Source organism: Schistocerca nitens, chromosome 11, assembly GCF_023898315.1.
Source record: "Schistocerca nitens isolate TAMUIC-IGC-003100 chromosome 11, iqSchNite1.1, whole genome shotgun sequence".
In the NCBI taxonomy this organism is placed as follows: domain Eukaryota; kingdom Metazoa; phylum Arthropoda; class Insecta; order Orthoptera; family Acrididae; genus Schistocerca; species Schistocerca nitens.
Window position 1 is genome coordinate 202,563,893 of NC_064624.1, and position 25,307 is coordinate 202,589,199.

General features: G+C 46.3%; 1 protein-coding gene across 1 annotated transcript in view; it reads left to right on the top strand.

Moving 5' to 3' along the window:
• The window catches only part of LOC126212786 (uncharacterized), a 292,909-nt gene extending 267,998 nt beyond the window's left edge, over window positions 1-24,911 (top strand). Inside the window, exons 27-29 of the mRNA XM_049940189.1 lie at window positions 8,216-8,540; window positions 21,707-22,127; window positions 24,361-24,911. Coding sequence (XP_049796146.1) covers window positions 8,216-8,540; window positions 21,707-22,127; window positions 24,361-24,369 — 755 coding nt within the window. The 3' untranslated portion in view covers window positions 24,370-24,911. The remainder of the gene's footprint in view (window positions 1-8,215; window positions 8,541-21,706; window positions 22,128-24,360) is intronic.
• The last annotated feature ends 396 nt before the right edge of the window (window positions 24,912-25,307 follow it).

The window sequence follows — 25,307 nt, forward strand, 5'->3', positions numbered from 1 at the left end:
ATTGACAGTGTCTTGAATGGAAGATATAAGATGAACACTAACAAAAGCAAAATGAGGATAATGGAATGTAGTCAAATTAAGTCGGGTGATGCTGAGGGAATTAGATTAGGAAACGAGGCACTTAAAGTAGTAAATGAGTTTTGCTATTTGGGGAGCAAAATAACTGATGATGGTCGAAGTAGAGAGGATATAAAATGTAGACTGGCAATGGCAAGGAAATCGTTTCTGAAGAAGAGAAATTTGTTAACATCGAGTATAGATTTAAGTGTCAGGAAGTCGTTTCTGAAAGTATTTGTATGGAGTGTAGCCGTGTATGGAAGTGAAACATGGACAATATATAGTTTGGACAAGAATAGAATAGAAGCTTTCGAAATGTGGTGCTACAGAAGAATGCTGAAGATTAGATGGGTAGATCACATAACTAATGAGGAGGTATTGAATAGGATTGGGGAGAAGAGGAGCTTGTGGCACAACTTGACAAGAAGAATTGACCGGTTGGTCGGACATGTTCCGAGGCATCGAGGGATCACCAATTTAGTATTGGAGGGCAGCGTGGAGGGTAAAAACCGTAGAGGGAGACCAAGAGATGAATACACTAAGCAGATTCAGAAGGATGTAGGCTGCAGTAGGTACTGGGAGATGAAGAAGCTTGCACAGGATAGAGTAGCATGGAGAGCTGCATCAAACCAGTCTCAGGACTGAAGACCAAACAACAACATGTCTGTGGTGTGGGGGATTTGCTCAGTTAGATTAGGAGTTTTGGAATATGGAAAGTAGTAGAGAAGTACAAGGGAAAATAAATCTGCGATGGTGGATCTCGCATTGTGTCCAGGTAGTTCAGTCGCCGATATGATTAGTGTACGGGGACAGAGGTTCTGGGTTCGAGAGCTGGTCTGCAACACGTTTTTGATCTGCCGACTGAAAGCTCGTTATGAACATCTGTGTGACGAGTATGCTTCCTGCGTGACAACAGGCACGTGTACGAGGCTCGGTGTGACGAACATTAATGCAGCCTATCGCACCGTGACTGGCCCACCGGATCACTCGATCTCAATCCTATAGGAATTATTTGGTGCTTTTTGGGACAGTGGGTGAAATGTTGCAGTCAACATTCCTATTATTTCATGAATGCGAGGAATCTGATCGTGAATTAGTTGAACACAGCATATCCGAAGAAAATTGTGGACCCTCTCCCTTGTCGAATTAAGTCCATTATCAATGGCAGAGGTGGTGTTACACAGTGTTAAAACGTCGTCACCTGTGAGTGACAAATTTTTTGTCTGTTTTGGATATTTTGTTTTGTCAGACTGTGCCAGTGAGAATGTGAGTCGCAGGGTTTCGTGGCCACTATTAAAGGTATAATCTCGTAAGTTGTCAGGCCGTCCCGTGTTCCTCTTCATTTTCTTCTTACAGAGTCCACATTTTGACCCCTCACCTGGAATCATCTTCAGGAAGTTCCAGTTTCCACAGTTAGCAGGACGCTGTCAAAGACCAGTTTCATGTTCACTAGTGAAAGGGAGTTTTCCGAAGCTTGTTCCGAATAACAGGAGGATAAAGGCCACATTTTTAAATTCGTGCAAAATAGAATAGTTTTTCCATTGGGAAATGGAAGCACCAGATCACCTCCAACTGCACGAGTCTCTGAAGTGATGTATATCTGTGGCAAAGTGTGCATAGACGAACTCAGCCGACAGTAAGTGTGAAATCTGTGGTAGCAGAACATCATGAGAACTGTGCTCTTAGATATGGATACTGGCAATGTGTAGACTCTAGTTAAGAAATGCAACATTTATGGTAGGGAATCCCAAAAGCAGCCTAGCTATCTAATGTATCTGTCTATGGTAGATCTCTAGAACAAGAAGCTGTGCAAGTTCTTGGAAAAAGGCACAGGTCACACCCATCTACAAGAAGGGTAGTAGAAGTGATCCACAAAACTACCGTCCAATATCCTTGACGTTTGTTTGCAGAATCTTAGAAGATACTCGTAGTTCAAATGTAGTGAGGTATCTCGGGCCGAAAGACCTTCTCGATGCGAACCGGCACGGAGTCTGAAAACGTGCATCACGTGAAACCCAACTCACACTTTTCTCACGTGACGTACTGAAAGCTTAGTATCGAGGCAACCAGGTAGATATTAATGTTTCTTTAATTCTGAAAAGCATTTGATTCAATACCGCACCTACGCTCATTGTCAAAGGTACGATACTGTGGGGGAATAGTGAAGTTTGTGACTGGATTGAGGACTTTGTGGCAGGGAGGACACATCGTGTTATTTGGGATGGGAAGTCAGATCTTGCATGCAATATTAATTGTAAAATCAGGCTGTTTGCAGTTGATGCAGTTATCTACACTGAAGAGCCAAAGAAGCTGGTAAGCCTGCCCAACATCGTGTAGGGCCCCCACTATCACGTAGACGTGCCACAACACGACGTGGCGTGGACCCGACTAATGTCTGAAGTAGTGCTGGAGGGAACTGACACCGTGAAGCCTGCAGGGCTCTACATAAATCCGTAAGAGTACGACGGGGCGGAGATCTCTTCTGAATAGCACGTTGCGAGGCGTCCCGGATATGCTCAATAATGTTCGTGTCTGGCGAGTTTGGTGGCCAGCGGAAGTGTTTGAACTGAGAAGAGTGTTCCTGGAGCCACTCTGTAGCATTTCTGGATGTGCAGGGTGTCACATTGTCCTGCTGGAATTGTCCGAGACCATCAGAATGCACGATGGACACGAATGGATGCAGGTGATCAGACAGGACGCTCACGAGTTGTATCTACACATATCAGAGATCCCATATCACTCCAACTGCACATGCCCCACACCATTACAGAGGCTCCACCAATTTGAGCAGCTCCCTACTGACATACAAGGTCTTGTAGTGGTTAATAAAAAAGAAAAAGAGAAGAAAAGAAAAGGTCGAAAATGTGGGAAGAAATCGTGAATAAAAAGGGGTTTTTAAAATTTTTAATGACCGTGAAAAAGGGAAAGAATGAAATGCGAGTCGGACTTCGTATTACAGAAAAGTTATCGGACTTCGTGATTCGGAAAAGCTATTGTTGGGGTGGTCCTTGTGGCGTTTCTGAGCAAAAATCAAACCAATTTGCACTACAAAAATTATTTGAAAGAGAACAGAGAATAACAAAATGTGATTAACACGGGGAAATGGCGTAGATAAGAGTTCATTCTTTACCGTGTTAATATGTCTTCTATCGTGCGGCATCCAGGTCTTGTTTTCCAAAAATTTCCTGTTTCATTTCTGCGTGAAAAGTCGTAGCTGCTCCGAAATTTTTCAATCGTCCAGGAATCACTAATTTATACAAATCAAAACCGTCTTGTGATTCTTGAGTTTCTCCTGGCGTATTTGATAATCAAAATATCCACGGGTGTACTGCCGGTCTACAGTGTCCAACGGGCACAATATTTCGGCGATCATACATGTCGCCATCATCAGGTGAACTGACGGACTGAGCTCCTGTGAACGTGTCGGCACGGAGATCCGTAATTCACTAATTCACGTGCCGGCACGTTCACAGGAGCTCAGTCCGTCAGTTCACCTGATGATGGCGACATGTATGATCGCCGAAATATTGTGCCCGTTGGACACTGTGGACCGGCAGTACACCCGTGGATATTTTGATTATCAAAACTGTCTTGGTATTGAATGCAATTTATTTTACGTTGCTATTTCCATCCTCCGAATTTCGTACCAACTTCCACAATACGTCTGCACATCAATGAGTTTTTTCGTCTTAATCCGACCACGACTAGCTAATAAGTAAGTTAAGCTTCCGCTCTCAAAGGCAAAAGTGGGTAGTAAAACAAAAAGAGTTACAATTTTAGTACCTTCATTTTCTTATATATTTCCTCTGCCATCGAGTGCTCGTACAGCTGCGACGGTATAATTTATATTCAAAGTCCCACTACAGTCCCCAGATTCGTGAGGTTGTCTCCATACCCGTTCACATCCAGCTGCTCGATTCAATTTGAAACGAGACTCGTCTGACCGGGTAACATGTTTCCAGTCATCAACAGTCCAATGTTGGTGTTGACAGGCCCACATGAGGCGTAAAGCTTCGTGTCGTGCAGTCGTCGAGGGTACACGAGTCAGCCTTTGGCTCCGAAAGTCCGTATCGGTGATGTTTCATTGAATGGTTCACACATGCTGAAACTTGCTGATGGCCCAGCATTGAAATCTACAGCAATTTGCACAAGGGTTGCACTTTCGTCACATTGAATGATTCTCTTCCGTCATTGTTTGTCCCATTGTTGCAGGATCTTTTTCTGGCAGCAGTGATGTCGGAGATTTGATGTTTTACTGGATTCCTGATATTCACAGTAAACTCGAGAAATGGTCATTAGCTGCCTCGGAGATGCTGTGTCTCATCGCTCGTGGCCGATTGTAACCACTTTCAAACTCACTTAAATCTTGATAACCTCCAATTTCAGCAGTAGTAATTGATCCAAAAACTGCACAGACACTTGTTGTATTCTGCCTGTTTACATATCTCTGTACTTGAATTCAAATGCCTACACCAGTTTCTTTGGCCCTTCAGTTTGTAATGAAGTACTGTCTGGACGAAGCTTCATAAATATTCAGTCAGATCTTGATAAGATTTCAAAATGGTGAAGAGATTGGCAACTTGCTTTAAATGTTCAGCAATGTAAAATAGTGCACTTCACAAAACAAAAAAATGTGGTATCCTATGACTATAATATCAATGAGTCACTGTTGGAATTGGCCAACTCGTACAAATACCACGTGTAACACTTTGTATGGATATGAAATGGAATGATCGTATAGATTCAGTTGTACGTGGTAGACTTTGGTTTGTTGGTAGAATACTGGGGAAGTGCAATCAGTCGTAAAGGAGACGGCTTACAAATCACTCGTGCGGCCGCTTGTAGAATACTGCTCCAGTGTGTGGGACTCGTACCAGATAGGACTGAAGGAGGATATTGAATGTATACAGTGAAGCGCAGCACGAATGGTCACAGGTTTGTTGAATCCGTGGGAGAGTTCACAGCTACTGAAAGAACTGAAATGGTACTCCCTTGAAGACAGACATAAACTATCCCAGAAAGTCTTTTAACAAAGTTTCAAGAACTGACTTTAAATGATTACTATAGGGGTATACTACAACCCTATTGTATCGCACACACAGGTGTTGTGAGGATAAGATTAGGATAATTACTGCACCCGCAGAGGCATCGATACAATCATTCTTCCCGTGCTCCGTAAGTGAATGAAACGGGAAGAAACCCCAATAACTGGTACAGTGGGACCTCTCAGTGGTTTTCAGAGTATAGATGTCGATGTAGATGAAGTAATTTTAAGAGATACGATGACTAGAGGCTTCCAGCTTCCCGACATCGAAGAAGTGAACACTCGGCTGTAGTGTGTGAGGAATAAAAACAACCTTGAGGCCACCTCCACAGGAAAACAATGATATTTGATAAACACGTTCCCCCTTTTTCGTTCTGTTATTACTACCTATTCAGTGTCAATCGCCCGGCAATAGTAGCCAGATAAATGTCTCTGCATTTCTGCAGAATAAACTTGTGAACATTATTTTTTACAAGCAAATGTAACGCTGGTCTCCGGCAGTGTTCAGGCAACCGGGGACAGTAGAAGATCCTGAACAAGATCACACCATAGAGGTCGAAACTTTGACAGTATAAACCTCGGTTAACAGGAGAGCAGCTAAAAGTAAACAAACGTCGGCAAACGAGAATTGGACGAGTGATCTGCATTTGGTAAGATTTGTATCGCATTCACTAGTATTTGCTCCTGTTCCACTTCTCTTCGATCTTTTAGCAAATTACCAAAGGAGGTTTGTGCCCTCTCCACTTCAAGACCAGCACTACAAGAACTACCTGTCTCGTACACATCTGTTGTCGATACAAGTTGCACGAGTGATCCGAAGAGAATATAATGTTGCCAATTGAAGAATATACGTACTGTAGGTCTTTCCGAGTTCCAAAAGTTCAGTATTCAGATGTCAAAAGAAAAGAAGTGCCAGCGGTAAAAAGTTGCCAAAGCACTCGAAGGTCCAGGTAGGAACATAAAAAGATAATAAATTAATTAGATCCTTATACCGGAATGAAGAGTGAATAAGTTCGGTATTGCTTTTTACTGGAAAGCAAAAGCACAGTAAATGTCCTGGAAGTAAGGAAGTGTCCATATGTATCTAGTATGCTGGTTAAAATTGAAATTATACTAAAGACTTGAACATTCCCATTGCTTATGCTCATGGTATTTGTAATGATGTGACATGTGTTAATGTTATGTTAGAGGTCTTTGATGACAAATAAAAATGTTTTACTCGGGCTCATGCTATCTGCCGTGTAATTTACCCTCTGCATTGCACCTTGTACTGGTTTGCAGAGTATAATGTAGATGTAAATAACAGATTTTATCAAGGGGTCTTTGTGACAGTGTAACAATACGACTCAAGATAGATGTAACGGAATTTGAATAGCGGATTTGACTCTATTGGTTACGGTAGAGAGATCGATCTTTCGGTCCTTTCTGTATATTTATATATAATATTCCACGAATAAAGGCTGGGCGGGTGTAAAGCTATCGTTAAAAACGCACACCGTGCGTTTTGTTACGATTTGGTCGGTCATAATAATAATAACATGCTTTTGAATACAATTAAAATATAACGGCGATACCTGTTTAGTGTTATTGGAAATAATATGTAGTAAATTAATGAGTAAGGTAGCCAATCCTATAAGGAGAGGTAAAATTGGGCATATTGAGGTGTTTTGCTTTATATCGACGAAGCCGATGATACGGCGTCATTTTTTTCGTTTACTCCTAGAAATAAACAAGTAAAGAAGTGCTAAGTGTGCGTTGTGAAAAAATATAGGGGCGAGTTTTAAATAACTACGGTATACGATCAGAGTAACAAAAGGACATTTAGTTACACGAAATCGCGGATAGCGAAGTGTGGTCATTAAATTGAGTACACCTACAGGGCGGTCAATTCCGGGATAAATCTATACGCATCTCACGAGGGACGCGGTATGGAGACTGTTTTTTTTAATTATATCGCGGAGAGCTGGCTCTAATTTATGAAAAGGAGAAACACGTTAACTTTTACGCGAACCCTTAATAATAGCGGACCGGAGAGAAAAGTGTGTAATTGTCTTACACCTAACAAACATTCGTGGAGGCGGTGGCTAAATTAGAAGAGTCAGTAACAAAATACTGTATCATTATCATTGACTGTTGGTGTAGAGCAACCAAAACTGTTCGTCAAAGGGTTTCGATGGAACTTGGGAGTTAGGGTTCAGGCACTCGCACATACTCCACATCAGAGTGTGAATGAGTGGTGAATGTGAAATAAAACTGTGAACAAAGTTACGTTAAAACAGAAGAAACAAGACAGCTTGGTCGTATCTATTGTTATTCCACAAACTGCAAAATTCCTTATCGTTGTACGAAGCCTTTATAGATGATCGTTACGACAATTTGGTTCGAAGGGATCTCGTTAAGAGTTAAGTTTTGGGGACCTGGTCGAGAGGGGGTAGTTGGTAGATCCTAACTACTACAGCTATTCTGGAATCAGGTGCTACCGCGACCGTTGTGTGGTGTCAGTGGCTTAAGGTTACAATATCTCGTGCTCCAAGATCGACGCGCCTTTCCACTCGGTATAACGGTGCCTCACAGCAACAACAACAACGCCGACAACGAAGGAAGATACGGTAGAACATGTCACATGTATGTTTCAGATTCCATTAATTACATTTTATTAGCATTGTCTTCCATATGTACTTGAATAAATCCTGTTAGTATTTTGCATATGTTACTGCAGACATCAAATACTATCTGATATATAATAGCTATTGAAATGAGAAACAATAACCAATGTAAATTTCACTTGAAAAATGCATGCCAGAAAGCTACATTCTATTCATTTATTATTACTACCAGTGTCCATCATAACCACCATCTGGAATAAAAGAATAAACAGTACTTCTCACACATACAAACTGAGACAGGGAACCACATTTACTGATTATTCATTAAAATTGTGCACATATAACGTAACAGAAATTTAAAAAATTCAGCTGAGATCCATTCGACAGTAACTGATAATGAGAAAATATTTTGTCAGCCTGTAAGCTTTTATGTTCAGTGACGGCGAGTGTCACGGTGCGTGCTAGTGTGACCTGCTCACCAAACGATTACTGTGTTCGCCGGTTGCAGACCCGAAATATGAGGCCATGTTCGAGAATGGCAACTTCCGACGTAACGGGCGCGTGAAGTGGTCGCCTTGGAGGTGTGCCGGGGCGGCGACCTCCCCCGCACTGCCCTCGGGCACCGGTGCCGTCTACCGCCCACACTACGCGCACCGGAGCAACCGCCAGCAGCCGGTGGCGCCCCAGTTGCAGGGCGCCCCCGTCGCGTTACTCTCGGGGCCCGCGCAGCTCCGGGCAGCAGCTCCTGCTGAGAGCGGGGGCGGAGACTTCGGCACCGGAGACGGAGCCGTATCACCTCACGCGACCCTGCCAAACGCGGGGTATGAGCAGAGGTCAGTATCCTGTAAGGTCACACAGCCTCAGATGTCGCCTCATACAAATCTACGAGTGATTAAAATTCTTTATCCGCCATCTGTCCAAAAAGTTTTGAGACTGGATTGATAAAAAAAAAATGCTTCATGTGTCATACACAATCTCCTTCCACTTGATCACACAAGGAATATTCGTACTACTGCACAAAACCCTCAGAAAAGCCAATCTGTGGGATGTCGTTCAACTCGCGCATTACATTGGCTCGAATGTAGCTGGCTAGATGGAAAAATCTACTCACCGAGTGGCAGCAGGAGAACACACACGTGTAGAGGTTAAGGAAATTTGCGAGCTTTCTTCTTCTGGCAGAAATTTTGAAGGGGACGGAAGTGGGATGAAGTAAAAGGACTAGCGAGGCTCAGGAAATGGTTAGAGTACGGAAAAGTCACGCAGAACACCGGGACAGGGGAGACTCACCGGCGACGAGAAGGAAAAACTGACTGTCAGAGACTGCACCGGACAGGATACGAAATCCTCAGTGGTTAGACGGGCGAGGTAGGGTTATAAGAAAGACTGAGATAATGACAAAACATCGTGCAGGAGTTAATAAGAATGGAAAAGCTAAGTGCAATATATGTAGTAAAGTTGACAGGTGGGAATTATAGGCAGGTCACAAAATAAAAGGTACAGAAAACTAAAAGGGATTGAAGAAAGGAATAGTTACTGAGAAGAATTGCTGAGACTGAAGAAATTAACATAAATTAACACCAGATTCCCCCCCCCCGCGCGGGTTCGGGGGTAAGAATAGGCCCGCGGTATTCCTGCCTGTCGTAAGAGGCGACTAAAAGGAGTCTCAAATGTTTCGGCCTTATGTGATGGTCCCCTCTCGGGTTTGACCTCCATCTTTCTAAATTATTCCGAAGAGCGAGCCAATTGGGGAAGGGCGCCTTACATGGTGCACTGTATCCGTCGTGCGTTGAGACCTTTAGCCGGCTTTTTCGTCGTTGCAATGGTGTTCCGCTCGTTTTCCATCTCTTGGGTACGATTACCACGCTGCACTCTGCAGTGTTGCTTTTAACTGCGACGACGACCTTGGACATTTTTGCACCTAAGATCCAGCACGGAAGCCAGTCCGTTGTGGTGGGGCCGCCATGTACCCTGTTGGTTGTAGCCCCCTGACAACACAGGGATCGCTCTACTGATGCCTGCGCCGTTAACTCCCCACGTATGCCAAGGAGTAGATGCCCATCTCCTTGGGGCATCGGGACTCCCGGCAATGGCCGTCCTGCCAGGTGGCTATTGCTGCGGGTGGGTGGCGCCCGTGGGGAGGGCCCTTGGTCGGAGTAGGTGGCATCAGGGCGGATAACCCGCAATGAAGCGTGGTACATCATCTCTCGCTGGTGGGCCTCCACCAGCAGTCTCTAAGCGATCGAGGTCTAACCTCAACGGCAGGAAATACGAACCACGATCATTTCCCTCCCTGGCCACTCCATGGGAGGAACGCATGGCTAAAGACAGCAGTGGAGATTATTCACCCCGGTACCTTGTCTGTACGTGGGTCGATGGTGAATCTTTTATGCAAACTAAGCCCCAGTTTTTTGTGGAGCATTTAGAGGACAAGTTCGGGGAGGTGGAGAGCTTGTCCAAGATGCGCTCTGGTTCTGTGCTCATCAAAACGGCATCCTCTGCCCAGTCACGGATGTTGCTCAATTGTGACAAGTTGGGGGATGTTTCAGTTAGCATCACGCCGCATAAGAGTCTCAACATGGTCCAGGGCATGATATTCCACAGGGATCTTCTTCTGCAGTCCGACGATGAATTACGCGCCAACCTCGTACGACGAGGTGTTCACTTCGTCCGGCGCATCCATCGGGGTCCGAGGGACAATCAGGTAGCCACCGGTGCCTTCATCTTGGCCTTCGAGGGTGATGTCTTATCCGGCAAGGTTAAGGTGATGGTTTACCGTTGTGATGTGAAGCCATATATCCCTCCTCCGATGCGGTGTTTTAAGTGCTGGAAGTTCGGGCACATGTCATCTCGCTGTACTTCCAGCATCACCTGTCGAGATTGTGGCCGTCCTTCCCATGCCGATACTCCATGTGTCCCGCCTCCTATCTGTGTTAACTGCGGAGAACACCATTCCCCCTGCTCACCGGACTGTCGGATCTTCCAGAAGGAAAGGAAGATAATGGAATATAAGACTCTGTACCGCCTGACCTACACCGAGGCCAGGCGTAAATATGAGCGGCTCCATCCTGTGGCAATGACGTCAACCTACGCCGCTGTTGCAACGACGGTTCTTCCATCATCACGACTCGGCTCTACGATCGGTCAGCATCCACCGGCCCCCTTGCTTGTGGGGGGCACTTCACAACCTGTTGCTCCTGCTCCACCTACTTCAGGAGCAACACCCCCCAACAATCGGGGACATCAGTTCCCCCTTCCCAGCCGGAGAAGCGTAAGACTTCTTCAGCTAGTCTCGCAAGGAAAGGGTCCCTTGGGGACCTCCCTTCGCAAGTTCCGACCAGCGGCACAGCAGACACCCGCAAGTATCTGAAACAACCACCGGTCGCTGGTCGTAGGGCGTCACGGTCGTCTTCAGTCGCTGAGACTGACCCGGTGCGGCCCTCCCAGCCAGAACAACCTAAGGCACAGCGCGCAAAGCAGACCAAGAAAAAGGCTCCCAAGCATACTGACATTGCGGTGGCACCTGTCCCACCGCAACCTTCTCACTCTGCATCCGAAGATGAGGTGGAGATCCTTGTGTCCGCTGAGGACCTCGATCTCGCCGAACCCTCAGACGCAATGGATAGCACTTGCACGGGTGCTCCATCGGAGGCAGCAGGTGACCCAGCGGCGTAATCTGCCTTCCCAGTCCCGTCACGCCTTTCTCCGCAATGGACAGTACCATCCTCCAGTGGAACTGCAGCGGTTTCTTCCACCATCTAGCTGAGCTCCGCCAACTTATCAGCCTTCACCCTTTCTTCTGCATTGCTCTTCAGGAAACTTGGTTTCCAGCTATGCGAACCCCCGCCCTCCGTGGCTATCGGGGTTATTATAAGAACCGGGCAGCATATGAAAGGGTGTCTGGTGGCGTCTGCATATATGTCCTTCACACTCTGCACAGCGAGTCTGTCCCTCTCCAAACACCTTTACAGGCTGTCGCTGTTCGGGTGTGGACGCCACAGGCTGTTACCGTCTGCAGTCTTTACCTTCCACCGGATGGTGATGTCTCGCAGCATGTCCTGGCTGCGCTGATAGCCCAACTGCCGCCGCCTTTCTTGTTATTGGGCGACTTCAACGCCCATAACCCTCTGTGGGGTGGGTCAGTGGCAACAGGTCGAGGCGCCACCGTTGAGCATTTATTGTCGCAGCTCGATCTCTCGCTGTTAAATGATGGTGCCTTCACACACTTCAGTGTGGCGCATGGCACGTACTCCGCCGTTGACCTTTCGATCTGTAGCCCTAGCCTCTTACCGTCTGTCCGATGGAGTGTGCATGACGACCTGTGTGGTAGTGACCACTTTCCGCTCTTTTTGTCACTACCACAGCGTCACTCTTCTGGGCGCCCTAGCAGATGGGCTATGAATAAGGCTGACTGGGACTTGTTCTCCTCCACTGCCGCTATTGAGCCTCTGCCTACTGATGACATTGATGCGGTGGTTCAATCGGTCACCACCGGCATCGTCACTGCCGCCGAATCTGCCATTCCCCGCTCCTCTGGGTCCCTTCGGCGGCGGACTGTGCCTTGGTGGTCGCCTGAGATCGCTGCAGCGATTACAGATCGCCGGCCGGTGCTACAGCGTCACAAGCGACATCCCTGCATTGAACACCTGATCACCTTCAAACGGCTGCGTGCGGGGGCCCGCCGCCTTATCCGCCAAAGCAAGCAGGAGTGCTGGGAGCGGTACGTGTCCACCATTGGCCTCCATGTCACTCCATCGCAGGTCTGGGCCAAGATCCGACGGGTCTACAGCTATCGGCCACCTGTCAGCGTCCCTGCGCTCTCACTGAATGGAGCAGTTTGTACTGACTCCGACGAAATTGCCAACAGCTTGGCAGAGCATTTTACTCTTAGTTCCGCTTCTGCGAATTACCCCCAGGCCTTCCGCTCCATTAAAGAGCGGATGGAACGTCGGAGCCTTTAGTTTCGCACCCACCATCCAGAATCTTACAATGTTCCATTCAGTGAGTGGGAATTTCGCAGTGCCCTAGCCGCTTGCCCTGATACCGCTCCTGGACCCGATGGCATCCACTGTCAGCTGCTGAAACACCTTTCAGTGGACTGCCAGCGACGGCTCCTCGACCTTTCAAACCGCATTTGGGTCGAGGGTGAGTTTCCGTCGCAATGGCGGGAAAGTATTGTTATCCCCATTCTGAAACCTGGGAAGAACCCTTTGGAGATGGACAGCTACTGTCCCATTAGCCTCACCAACGTTCTGTGCAAGTTGCTTGAACGGATGGTGAGCCGGCGGTTGAACTGGGTACTGGAGTCTCGGGGCCTTCTGGCTCCGTCTCAGGGTGGGTTCCGTAAAGGCCGCTCCGCCGCTGACAATCTGGTGAGCCTGGAGTCGGCCATCCGTACTGCCTTTGCCCGCCGTCAGCACCTGGTCGCTGTCTTTTTCGACATGCGGAAGGCATACGATACGACATGGTGCCATCACATCCTTTCTACGCTTCACGGATGGGGTCTTCGGGGCCCTCCGCCGATCTTTATCCGCAATTTTCTGTCGTATCGTACCTTCCGCGTGCAAGTCGCAGCCTCCCATAGTTCCTCCCGAGTCCAGGAGAACGGTGTGCCCCAGGGATCTGTTTTAAGTGTCTGCCTGTTTTTAATAGCCATTAACGGGCTCGCTGCGGCTGTGGGAAATTCTGTCTCCGCTTCCCTGTATGCTGACGACTTCTGCCTTTACTACAGCTCTACTGGCATTGCAGCTGCTGAACGTCAGCTACAGGGCGCTATCCGCAAGGCGCAGTCTTGGGCTGTAGCGCGTGGTTTTCAGTTTTCAGCTGCCAAGACCTGTGTTACGCATTTCTGCCGGCGCCGAACAGTCCGTCCTGAGCCGCAGCTTTATCTTGCCGACGAACTCCTTGCTGTGGTGGAGGCCCACAGGTTTTTGGGGGTCGTTTTTGATGCTCGGTTGACTTGGCTGCCTCATATTCGGCAGCTTAAACAGGCATGTTGGCGGCATCTAAATGCTCTGAGATGCTTGAGCCACACCAGCTGAGGCGCCGACCGATCTACCCTGTTACGGCTCTATCAGGCGTTAATCCAGTCCCGTCTCGATTATGGGTGCCTGGCATATGGCTCAGCATCCCCGTCTGCGTTGCGGGTGCTGGACCCAATTCTCCACAGCGGGATACGCCTTGCCACTGGTGCCTTCCGTACCAGCTCTGTGGACAGCATCCTAGTGGAGGCGGGTGTCCCTCCACTGCGGTTCCGACGCCAACAATTACTGACTGCTTATGCTGCCCATGTTTTTAGCTCACCCGGGCATCCAAATTACCGTGTCCTGTTCCCGCAGTCAGTCGTCCATCTGCCAGACCGTCGGCCCCGGTCGGGTTGTCCGATCGCCGTACGCGTCAAGGAGCTTCTCTCCGGGCTTGGGTTTTTCCCTGTTCCACCTCCTTTCCGGGCACCTCTGCGTACACCCCCGTGGTGTGTTCCTCACCCTTGCCTTCGGCTCAACTTGGCACAGGGCTCGAAGGACTCGGTCCCTCCAGAGGCCTTCCGCCGCCGCTTTTATTTAATCCTGGCCACGTATCAGGGCTCTGGCATTGTTTACACTGACGGCTCGATGGTTGCTGGTCGAGTCAGTTATGCGCTCACTCTAGGGGACCATTCCGAACAACGTTCCTTGCCGGCTGGCTGCAACGTTTACACTGCTGAGCTGGTTGCCATCTTTCGAGTCCTAGAGTATATCCGCTCCTGCTCAGGTGAGTCCTTCGTTATCTGTAGCGATTCCCTGAGCAGTTTACGAGCTCTCGACCAGTGTTTTCCTCATTCCCGTCTGGTGATGGCTATCCATGAGTCCCTGCATACTCTTGCGCGTTGCGGCCGCTCTGCGGTCTTCGTGTGGACCCCAGGCCATGTTGGGATCCCCGGCAATGAGAATGTTGACCGGCTGGCGAAAGAGGTGACTAGTACACCATCTCTGGACATTGGCCTCCCGGAGACAGATTTGCGAGCATTCCTACGCCGCAAAATTCTGGACCTTTGGTACACTGAATGGCGCGCCCTGCCTTCACGCAACAAACTTGGGGCCATCAAGGGGGCTACCGGTGTGTGGCGCTCCTCCTTGCGGGTCTCTCGCAAGGAGTCTGTTGTCCTCTGCCGGCTGTGCATTGGGCACACAGGGATGACGCACGGCCACCTATTGCGACGTGAGGATCCACCTCTATGTCGCTGCGGCTCCGTTTTGACGGTGGTCCACATTTTATTGGACTGTCCACTTTTAGCTGTGCTCAGGCAGTCGTTCGCACTGCCTGCCACGCTCCCTGCCCTTTTAACAGATGACTCGGCTATGGCTGACTTAGTTTTACGTTTTATTCGGGCAGGGGGTTTTTATCATTTAATATGAGCGTTTATGTTTTATTTTATTGTTTTGTGTTGATTCTGGCCTTCGCCTACGGTTTTCAACTGAGTTTTTAACGTGTTCTCGGTGGTTGGCTTTTCCTTTTTTTGTTCCTGTGGTCGGCCTACCACCGTCACACTCTGTGAGATTTTATTTCGTTTTGTCTGATCTCTGTCAGAATCTTTCTTGTCCCGTGTCGTCTGACGTCTTCCCTGTTGTTCGTTTTTATTCTCTTTGGGCGGTTTTAATTTTTTTTTTTTTTTTTTTTTTTTGGAAAAAGGGACCGATGGCTGTCGCAGTCTGGTCCCTTTAATCCCCCCAAACCAACCAACCAACCAACTAACATCAGATTGGTGGCAAGAAGTGAGGACATGTTGTAATGCCAATTCCCACCTGCACAATTCTGCGAAGGTGGCGTCTGGGGGCACGTGTGGTGAAGCGGGCACCGAGGTCGAGACTCTCGTGTTGTAGTGTGTGCTCTGCTACAGGATATTGTGTATTGCCAGTATACACCCTCTGACTGTGTCCGTTCGTCAAAACTGATAACTCGGTGGTGGTCGAGCCGACGTAAAAGGCCGCACAATGTTAACCTGTCAGCTGGTACGTGACGTGGCCCTCAGTACGACAGTGCGCGTCTTGCCAGTTACAGGACTCGTATAGGTGGTGGGACAACCTCACAGGGGTAGGAGCCATAAGGTAGGGAGATGGGTGCAGAAAGAGCATAGGGTCTGATTTTGGTATTGCAGAGATTATTCATGCTGAAACAGCTGAATAGTACATTCAAGACCTGGATAACATTTAGTCGTAAGTCTCTGTGTTGTATCTTCCACCTCTAAGTTCCCACGTTTTCAAATCTCGTCCGGTGCAGTCCCCAACAGTCAGTCTTTCCTTCTCATCCCCTGACCTGGCGGACTTTCCCAAACTCTCCCTATTTCCTAAAACTCACCAGTCCTTTTTCTTCGGCCGTCCTCATTCCCTTTCAACCCTCCTACTAGAAGAACGAGCCACTGCCTCTGAAAGATTGCAAATTACTTTAATCTATATATGTGCGAGTGAGTGTTCTCCTGCTGCTACTTGCTGAGTAGTTTTTTTTTTTTTTTTTTTTTTTTTTTTCCCCCAGTTACATTATATTTTCAAAAATTGGAAATCGTTTATTTTCAATGATACATTGTATGAATGTTGGTTACATTGTTAAAAGTTCTGACTCTTCATGTGAATTTCAGCACTTTAATAACACTGAGTCTTGTCACAGATAATGATTTTTTTCCAGTATTTTGCATTTTTATCAATTTCTGGCAGGTATCGACACACAGTTGTCTTTGTTCTGAAGTGAAAGTATGTGAGACAAACTTTGCACATCCTTTTCTCTTCTTCCAAAGCTTCTGGAGAATTTCTCAAACACTCCAGTTAGAGAGGTCGCTTCATTTCGATCTGCGACACAACGGTGTGGACACACTACAGCCGCAGTTACTTTACTGAACTCTGCGTGCTCACATCCGTTGTTTACAATCGGTAGTTCGAGCTGCCACTTTAGTTACTGCGTCGGCATCACTTGTACGCCCAGAATAAAATTAGTCTCGGAACTTTTTTGACAGTCGATGTACGTTAATACTCGGTACCTCGTGGCACGGCTGGATAGACCGAAGGCTCCTCGACTTCCTTTCAAAGCGGGCACATTATTAAAGAAACATCCAGTGGAAAGCTGTTAGACACTGCCATAGGCAACCGAAGAAAGTGACATATAACGATCCTCGATATCACATTTCTGTGGGAAATTGGGTTGAGGGACTGACAGTGCAATAGTAGCACTGCACAAGTTTTTATAGTTGCAAGAGGGGAGCAGCATTTTTATGTAGATATATCTCCAGTGCCCGAAGGCATCTCGAGAGAATTATTGAGTTACTAATATTGGTAAATTTATCTGGACGTGTCATCCTCAAAGGCAGAGAACTCATTGAAGCATTCTATGGTTGTTTTAATGTTTCAAGTATTTTTGTAAAGATGGTCTGTAGAATTTTAAGGCTAGTTGAAGCATGGAATAATGTAACTGAAACCTTCTAAAGTGCACGGATGTAAATCAGGAGACACATAAGCTTCTGTGAAGACGTCCATTAATATAGGGATCATCTCGGGTATGTCTGTCTACACATCTGCTCCTTCCGTTCGACAGGCCGAGGTGGTGCGGTGGTCACTGCACTGGACTCGTTCAGGGGGATGACGGTTCAGATCCCCGTCTAGCCATCCAGATTTAGGTTTCCCGTGATTTCTCGACATCGCTCCGTACAGTTGCCTGGGCGGTTCCTTTTTAAAGAGCACAGCCGATTGCCTTCCCTGCCCTTTTGTAATGTGAGCCCGCGCTTCGTCTCGAATGGTGGTGCTGTCGACACAGTGTTAAATTCTAATCGTAGTCCTTCTTCCCGTGTGTGATGCTGGATTAGCACCAAAAGAAGGCAAAGCAGGGGCAGAATAGTCCTAATTGATAACTCAAATGTGTTAAGATAGAAGCTGATGATCTCGAAGATAAAGCAGATCGATGTGAGATTTCAGAGCTTCATCAGCTATAATCCTTTTTAAATTTCTACTGATCAGTAAAAAATTCTTTCTTGCTTATGGATGAAAATCCTAGAATGGAAATGTGGATATACATAAATATGTAATAATGTGACAGGATGTAGTTGTTACTAGTTGTGACAGATCTTTATAATACAGCATATTCAAAAACTGTTGGGAGTCTTAATGTCAGTATAAAGACATTTGCACATGTAGTAAATAGCACCAGGGCTAGTCGAACCAGTCACTGTGTTAGAAATAGGGAAAAAGTTTTGCATTGACAGTAGTTGCAAAATTGGGTACTGTACTGTCATTTCTGAAAATCTGCAGTTTTTATGAAAATTGCAAAATGTGGCATTATGCCTGTTCCAGCGTAAAAGTGTCATAAATATAAGTGCAGCGAGTTAATAATATTCGTAATGATAGTTATTGAATGTTGAAATTAGATTTTTAGTTTTTCCCAAGGCTGAGAAAAATGATTTCTTGCATAAAGACTTCTGGCTCTAAACATCAAACAGAAATATTGTAGTTCCAACAAGTTCCATTCTGACAACAGTTTTACCTGTCACTGTCACATATCCTAGCAGTTTTGTACAAGAAATTGTACTGCAGTTTTCAGGGATCTTTGAATATGCTTCAATTAAACCACACATTTTCGTAACACACAGTTGTAAATTCAGAATCCACCAAATAGGGCTTCACAAACACGTAGATGGTATCTGTCGGTTTACTTCTGTGGGCCATCCACAGCAAGAGATAAGTGATGTCACACAAACACCACAGTCGTCATTTACAATAGACGTAAGAATTTAAATCGTGCTCCACGAGCAGTACGATCGATAAATGTACGGCTTTCGGGTCTGGTGCCGGATTGACTTTCGTACATCCCGGAACACGTCCTAGACGCAACTGCTCGACACTGGCAGCTGGTGGCCGCGTGTTACAGCTGTCGGGCAACAACTGCTAATGTGACAGTGTGTACAGAGATCTTATTTAAAATCGGTGCGGGCACGATCGAGTTGCTCGCAGAGGGACGAGTGTAGGGTGTCCGGAGCCCCCTACCGGGAGCCGAACTCTGGCCTTCCGGGTGACCGGTGCAGGCACTAACTGTCGCTGCGGCCGAGAGTCGAGCCAAAATTATCGACTAGGTGAATCCTCGGGTTTGTTGCCGAGTAACTGTAGTCGGAAATTCTTATTTCCTTGTATATCTAGTGGCAGCAAGTGCAAGGCTCCAGGCTGCACTTAATTGGAATCCCGAGACCCTATTTATTAGGTTACCTGCCGAATGTTTGTCGCCTCCTTTATCAAATTCTCCCAGTGCGAGGAAACTGAGGATACAATCTTTGTCTGCTCATACATCGTGTTGAGTCCTATACTGAGAAAGCGCTCTTCTATTGCGGATTTAGGGGGGTGACGCAAATGTGTACGACGGTGGGCCTCGTCACACTGCTCTCACACCGTATGTCGCATCTGGTCAGTGTACATCTCGTCCCACACACTCTAGGAATCTCGTACGTGCCTCGTTTCCCGGTGCCGAGATAATCCTCGCAGAAGTTAATAAGTTCCTCAGTTTTGCCGAGGGACAAAAGACGTTCGTGATGCAGTGTCTTTCGAGAACCCGGGAAGTATCACCAAAGTAAGGCGGAACGGCTGAGATGGTGGGTCCTCTGTTTCTTCATTTCAGTCATTCATCTGGATTTGTTTTGCTGGAATGTGTAATAAATTTGTCTTTCAGGATAACCGTCACGTAAGAAAACTGTCGTAAGGTGTCGAAGCTCACACGACAGTCTGTCAGTGTCGGACGTGACGCGTGCCCTGCAAATCGGCGTGCACAGTACAGTCACGTTGTGTAGGGTCGTGACAATTTTTATCCTGCGAGTAGGAGATAACACTGTGCCCCAGCGTTCTGTCTACTTTCCCTTCTACTGAAACACCTGGGAAGCGTGAAGGGTGCCATCCTTCTCCGTCGTCAACTCGATTCTAAACTGAATAGTCAGATTTACCAAATTTAAATGTTAAAGAAATGCTGGTAACTTTTCAGTTCCACGAGGACACACCGCACACACATTATGTGCACAGACCGAAAGCAGGAAGATTTTAAAGAAGCCGACTGACTTGCTTCCGCTTCAGAATTTTCTGTGTAATAGGAGGAGGAGGAAGAGAAGGGCGTTAGTGTTTAATGTCCCGTCGACAGTGAGCTCGTTAGAGACGGAGCACGAGGTCGGAGTCGGGAAGGACGGAGAAGGAAATCGACCGTGCCCTCTCAGAGGAACCGTCCCGGCATTTGCCTTGAGGGATTTAGGGAAATCGTGGAAAACCTAAATCTGGATGGCCGGACCCAGGTTTGAACTGTCGTCCTCCCGAATGTGAGTCCAGTGCACTAACCACTGCACTACCTCACTCGGTCATTGTCTGTAACAGTTGACCACCACCGGAGACAGGAGTTTCCCCGTCGGTGACCCCATCTACTTGTTCTCAAAGTACTTGTGTTAAATCTGCAATAGCAGAGCATTACCTCTGTACTAGACACAGAATGATGTTCGAGAAGGCAAAGATTGTGTACTCGTATTTGTATTTCTTGGGCAGTGTGATCAAGCAGACAATACACTGTTGCACAACAGGTAACCTAATAGGGATTCAAGATTTCAGTTAAGAATGGTGCCCCTATAGTGTGCTGGCTGTTGTTGTTGTTGTTGTTGTTGTTATATCCCCTCGGCACCTGCCGGGCGACATCCCTCAACGCGTCACGGTGCTACCAGCAGTCTGCCACACATGCTCGGCTACTCGGCAATGGATACGTCGAACAGAACGATGTAGCTCGGATCCCAGTAGGGCCTACAGACACATTATCATCCTGCGACTACGAGTAGCTAGACAGTGCGAGCGTGACTTTCAAACGAGGCCTCCGTAACGAACTGTTGCAGTGCGGGCATTGGCAGTTGCTGCGTGCCAGCCGTAACAAACAGCCACCGCCTGCCACGATTGTTCGAGGCCGTGAAACTTCTTCGGCAGTGTGACAAGAACAATGTTCAATGTAGAGGCCTCTCTCTTTTGGCTTGTAGGTAACTTATGCTGTATTATAAATTGCAATGTAGTATTGTGGGTATTGAAGTAGGAAAGGGAGTCTCGTGAAGATGAAATATTATTAATTTATTTATATTTTATTATATATGATATTATAAGGGAGACCAAGAGATGAATACACTAATCAGGTTCAGAGGGATGTAGGTTGCAGTAGGTACTGGGAGATGAAGAAGCTTGCACAGGATAGAGTAGCATGGAGAGCTGCATCAAAACCAGTCTCAGGACTGAAGACCACAACAACAACAACAACAATGTATGATATAAATGAAAAAGCAGGGTCTTTTCCTAAAATTAGTGTTGGTTTCAAACCTTGGTGCTTTTACATTAATCTGTTGTGTAAGGTCCAAATAACAGTAATTTAGTTGTAGACATTTTGTTAATTTTTGACATTTTCATTCTCTTACCAATGTGGAACTGGGCTCATTCAACATTCCTAAGTATGATCTTCCATAACAGTAATTTAGTTATAGACATTTTGTTAATTTTTGACATTTTCATTCTCTTACCAATGTGAAACTGGGCTCATTCAACATTCCTAAATATGATCTTCCATATTGGCTTGTAAGGCAAGTAGTTTGTGAATGATTTCATTAATTAGTTCTTGAACATTCAGTGTTGGCCACAAGTATGTATTAAGTAAAGGGAGCTGTCTAAATATTCACCATCCCATGCTGCATTTTATTTACAAAGTGAGAACCTTTGGTGATGAATTCACACATTTATATCTGTTGCTGTAGTCAATGTAAGTAGTTCATATCAAGCATTGCTAAAAGCTGTTAACAGAAACAGAGAAATTTGAGTTTATCTTTCTCTCCTGATGCTGAATTCAAATCTAGATCAAACTTCTCTGGTCTACATTTTCCATTTACATTCTAAACCACTGAAGTGAAGTATCTTCTTATAACATGCTGAATTAATTATTTATGTACCGTTGACTGAACTGTTTTGTCCATCTCTGTGTGTTTGTCTTGGCATTTCAGGTCTATTCAAACTTCTGATGGGAATGACAGTGCTTCATTTGAAGAAAGTAATCACCGAGATGTGGCACCTGATGATGTGGTTGTGGAGCAAGAGAAGCCGACACCCTTCATCAGTTGTAATGTTCCGACACAAGGAATTGTCTCACCAGAGGACAATTCCATCTGCAGTGCAGACGATACGAGCACTGCAGACAATAACATTTCCGTCTTCACCTGCAGTTCGTGCCTAGAGAGTTTTTCGTCAAAATACAGCCTCGTAATGCACGTGTTCCTCCACGTCGACGGTGTGGAGCCGCCGTCACACGTGTGTAGATACTGTGGAGAAGTGTTTCTCACTCGTCGCGGCCTGAATAAGCATTTGAGGACGAAAGACGGTGACGAGACTGTGAGTGTGCACACGTTTTCTGACACTAGACAAAAGGTATGTAGCTCTAGTGATATGTGCAAAGATGTGTTCACTTCAAAAGATCACACACCCATCGGTTTCAGTGCAGTCACAGATAACAAGTCACACGACACTGATCCTATATCGCAGAGACACCGTTGTCAATCCGATGACTGCTCTCTTTGTCAAAAAAAATCTAAATCAGTTTCTACATCACGTGCATCTACAAAGCGATACAAATGTAACGTATGTAGCCAATCCTTTGCTTTTGCGTGTTATCTCGAGAAACGTGGTATCATGGACTCTGGGGTGAAGCCACACAAATGTGAAGTTTGTGGAAAATTGTTTGCTAGAGTTTACGATCTTAAGGTCCATTTATTAGTTCATTCTGGGTTGAAGTCACTGAAATGTGACGTTTGTGATAAGTTGTTTGCTACAGTCGAGGAACTCAAATCCCATTCAGTACAGCACTGTGGGCTAGAATCACACAGATGTGAGATCTGTTGCAAATCGTTCGCTTCACTCGCTTCTCTCAAATCCCACGTCGTAGTGCACTCCGTGGTGAAGTCTCGCAAATGTGACGACTGTGGCAAACTGTTCGCCAGAGTCGGTAAGTTCGAACTCCACCTGTCGGTGCATTCCGGGCCGAAGTCACTCACTTGCAGTGTGTGTAGTAAAGTATTTAAGAGTGCTCTTCATCTCGAGAGGCACATGCGAGTGCACTCTTCACTAGACGTGTAACTTTACATACTAAAAGGTGTCAATAGTAGTTTGGTGTACAATTAATTTTTCCATTTGTTCCTCGTTGGAATACCTTTACAATATTTGTAATATCTGTGTGTGTGTGAATCTACCTGTCATTTCAGTAATAAATATATTCAGTTCTTTCAGTAGTTATTGAAACTCCCCCTGTGACTCCTGCAGAGTATTAGTTTGAAATGTCTGTTGACGTACGCACGAAGACAGACTGTAGTACTGCCCGCTTTCACCCGACAGTGTCGCCACTCGCCACTAGTGGTGCACTGCAGCGGCACTCGTTCCGGCTAGCGTGTACGCCGGTGGGCACAGATGCGGCAGAGTGCGGGCGCTGTCGGAAAGTGTACTTCTCCCGAGGGAGGTAGTGACTGCTCGAAACAGTCACGTGTGTGGCGAAACGGCACAGAGTCACAGATCCCTATTTTGTCGGGTATCGGAGTTCGGAGACGACAGGGACCGTGCCGAAAAACAGGGAGAGTACTGGGTGTCCGGCAACTTTGCACAAACTGAGGCCGGGCTCGTCGGTGAACCCGATAGGGGAGCACGGGCGAATCGCGTCAGTTTGACAAAATAGAGAAGGTGACGGGTCTGTCACGGGGACCCGTTCCCACCGTCATCCCTGAGGGTTTGGAGATAAGATGCAGTAGGTGTGTGCACAGTGGATGCTCCACTCCGGCAACATTGCGCAGAAACGGAAGCGCGTGTAGATATGTCGACAGTCGGTGCGACAGTACCGCGCGAGTCCGGTGGAGTTCTTCCGAGTGTCCGGTCACCGTCGACGAGTCAGTTTTTCTTCGAGACTCCGGAAAAGAAAAGCCCGTCTGTGGAGTGGTAGCGAACCGGGAGCACTCGTCCCGAGAAGTCGGGCGTGGGACCGTTTGCACAGAAACGAGTGGTGACTGTATTCTGGTATCGGGAAGGGAGACTGCAGGTGGATCGGCTCCCTCCCAGTACGGCCCTGAACTGTGACTGGCAGTGTAGTTTACTACACCGACTCCACCGATGCCTCCGACAGTGCCGACACGGTAAAAGGGGCTCCGACCCGACACTGCGTGGCCACGTGCCGCTCGCTAGACCGTCGTCACTGCGCGTAAGCTGAGGGTTACTGTGGTGCCGCATACTCCGTATTTGCCAGATCCGGTTCCTAGAAACTTTGCCCTATTCGGTGTGACGAATGGGGGTCGCACCGAATAAGGAGTTCGCCACCGGTGACGAACTTCGTGCAGTTGTCTGCCGGTGGTGCCGGGATTCGTCAGAAGAATTGTTTGCTACGCAATTGAGGAACCTGCCAGAACGGAGGCAAAAGTGTTTAGACACTGGTGGGGAATACCTGTATTACAATCTGTATTTGTTTTGTCAGTAAATGATTCGTGTGAACACAAACAGTTGTAGTGTCAATCAGTTTTGGATGCATCGAGTACATGTTTTTATTATGAAGCTTTAATTTTATTTGCATTGCTTTGTGTGCAATAATAAGAAGATAATAGAATAATGCTAATCGTGAATATTTCAGCTCGTCTAATCGTCTAGGAGAGGGATGTGTTTGTACAGGGGGTGAGTTACACTGAAGCATTTACTAAGTCAAGAAAAATAACTACCGCCCAAAATAAGTCCCGGGAATTTCTCATCCTGCTCTCAGTAAATAAAATATTTTTGTTTTATTCCATAAATTACATAAATAACTGTATATTAATTCACGGCAAAGCTCTTCAGCTTTGAATATTGTCTGGTCAAATAATGTGGTTGTTTGTATTATATAAATTTTGTAATTAGTTTAAGTTTGCTCAGTAATGTTTGATGAGTTGATTTGTAGATATGGAGATACTTTATTTAAATTCATATGTATTCAGTGCCGCATGTGTGGCAGATACAGTGGAACAAGTTGAATGATACTTAAACATATACTGAAGAAACTGTGTTAAATTTATGTTCTTAAGTAAGTTACATTCATTGTAATCTTTAAAGATGTTGAATATTTTGAAGATATTTTTGAAACTATTACCTTCTTGTTAATACTCATGTTAAGCTGTAAATGTTACCTGTGAAATATAGTATGTATTTATGTGTCAGCAGTTTCATTTCCCAGAATGTGACTGACTTAAGTGATTATTTTCTAATGAGTCGATTTCTTTATACATATTTATGAATGCTGTGTGCATTACACGAGGGAAATAAGGATTTGACCACACGAAGTCACACTTATAAAAGCAGTAAAGTTCAGACATCTCGTGGCCCAGCTTTCCTCGGCCTCATTTGAAATACGTGCACATATATTGGGGGAGCATTTTCGCAAAGTGTGACACAAACTCTCTGCGAGTAATATGAAATTAAGGAGGTCAAACATTTAAATTTTTGTTCTCGTGAATTGGAGTATCTCATATGTATCTTAAGTACCTACTCTGTAGTTGAGCAGGTATGTGTCTCAGATTGTTCCTGACATCTATATTACCATATACAAAA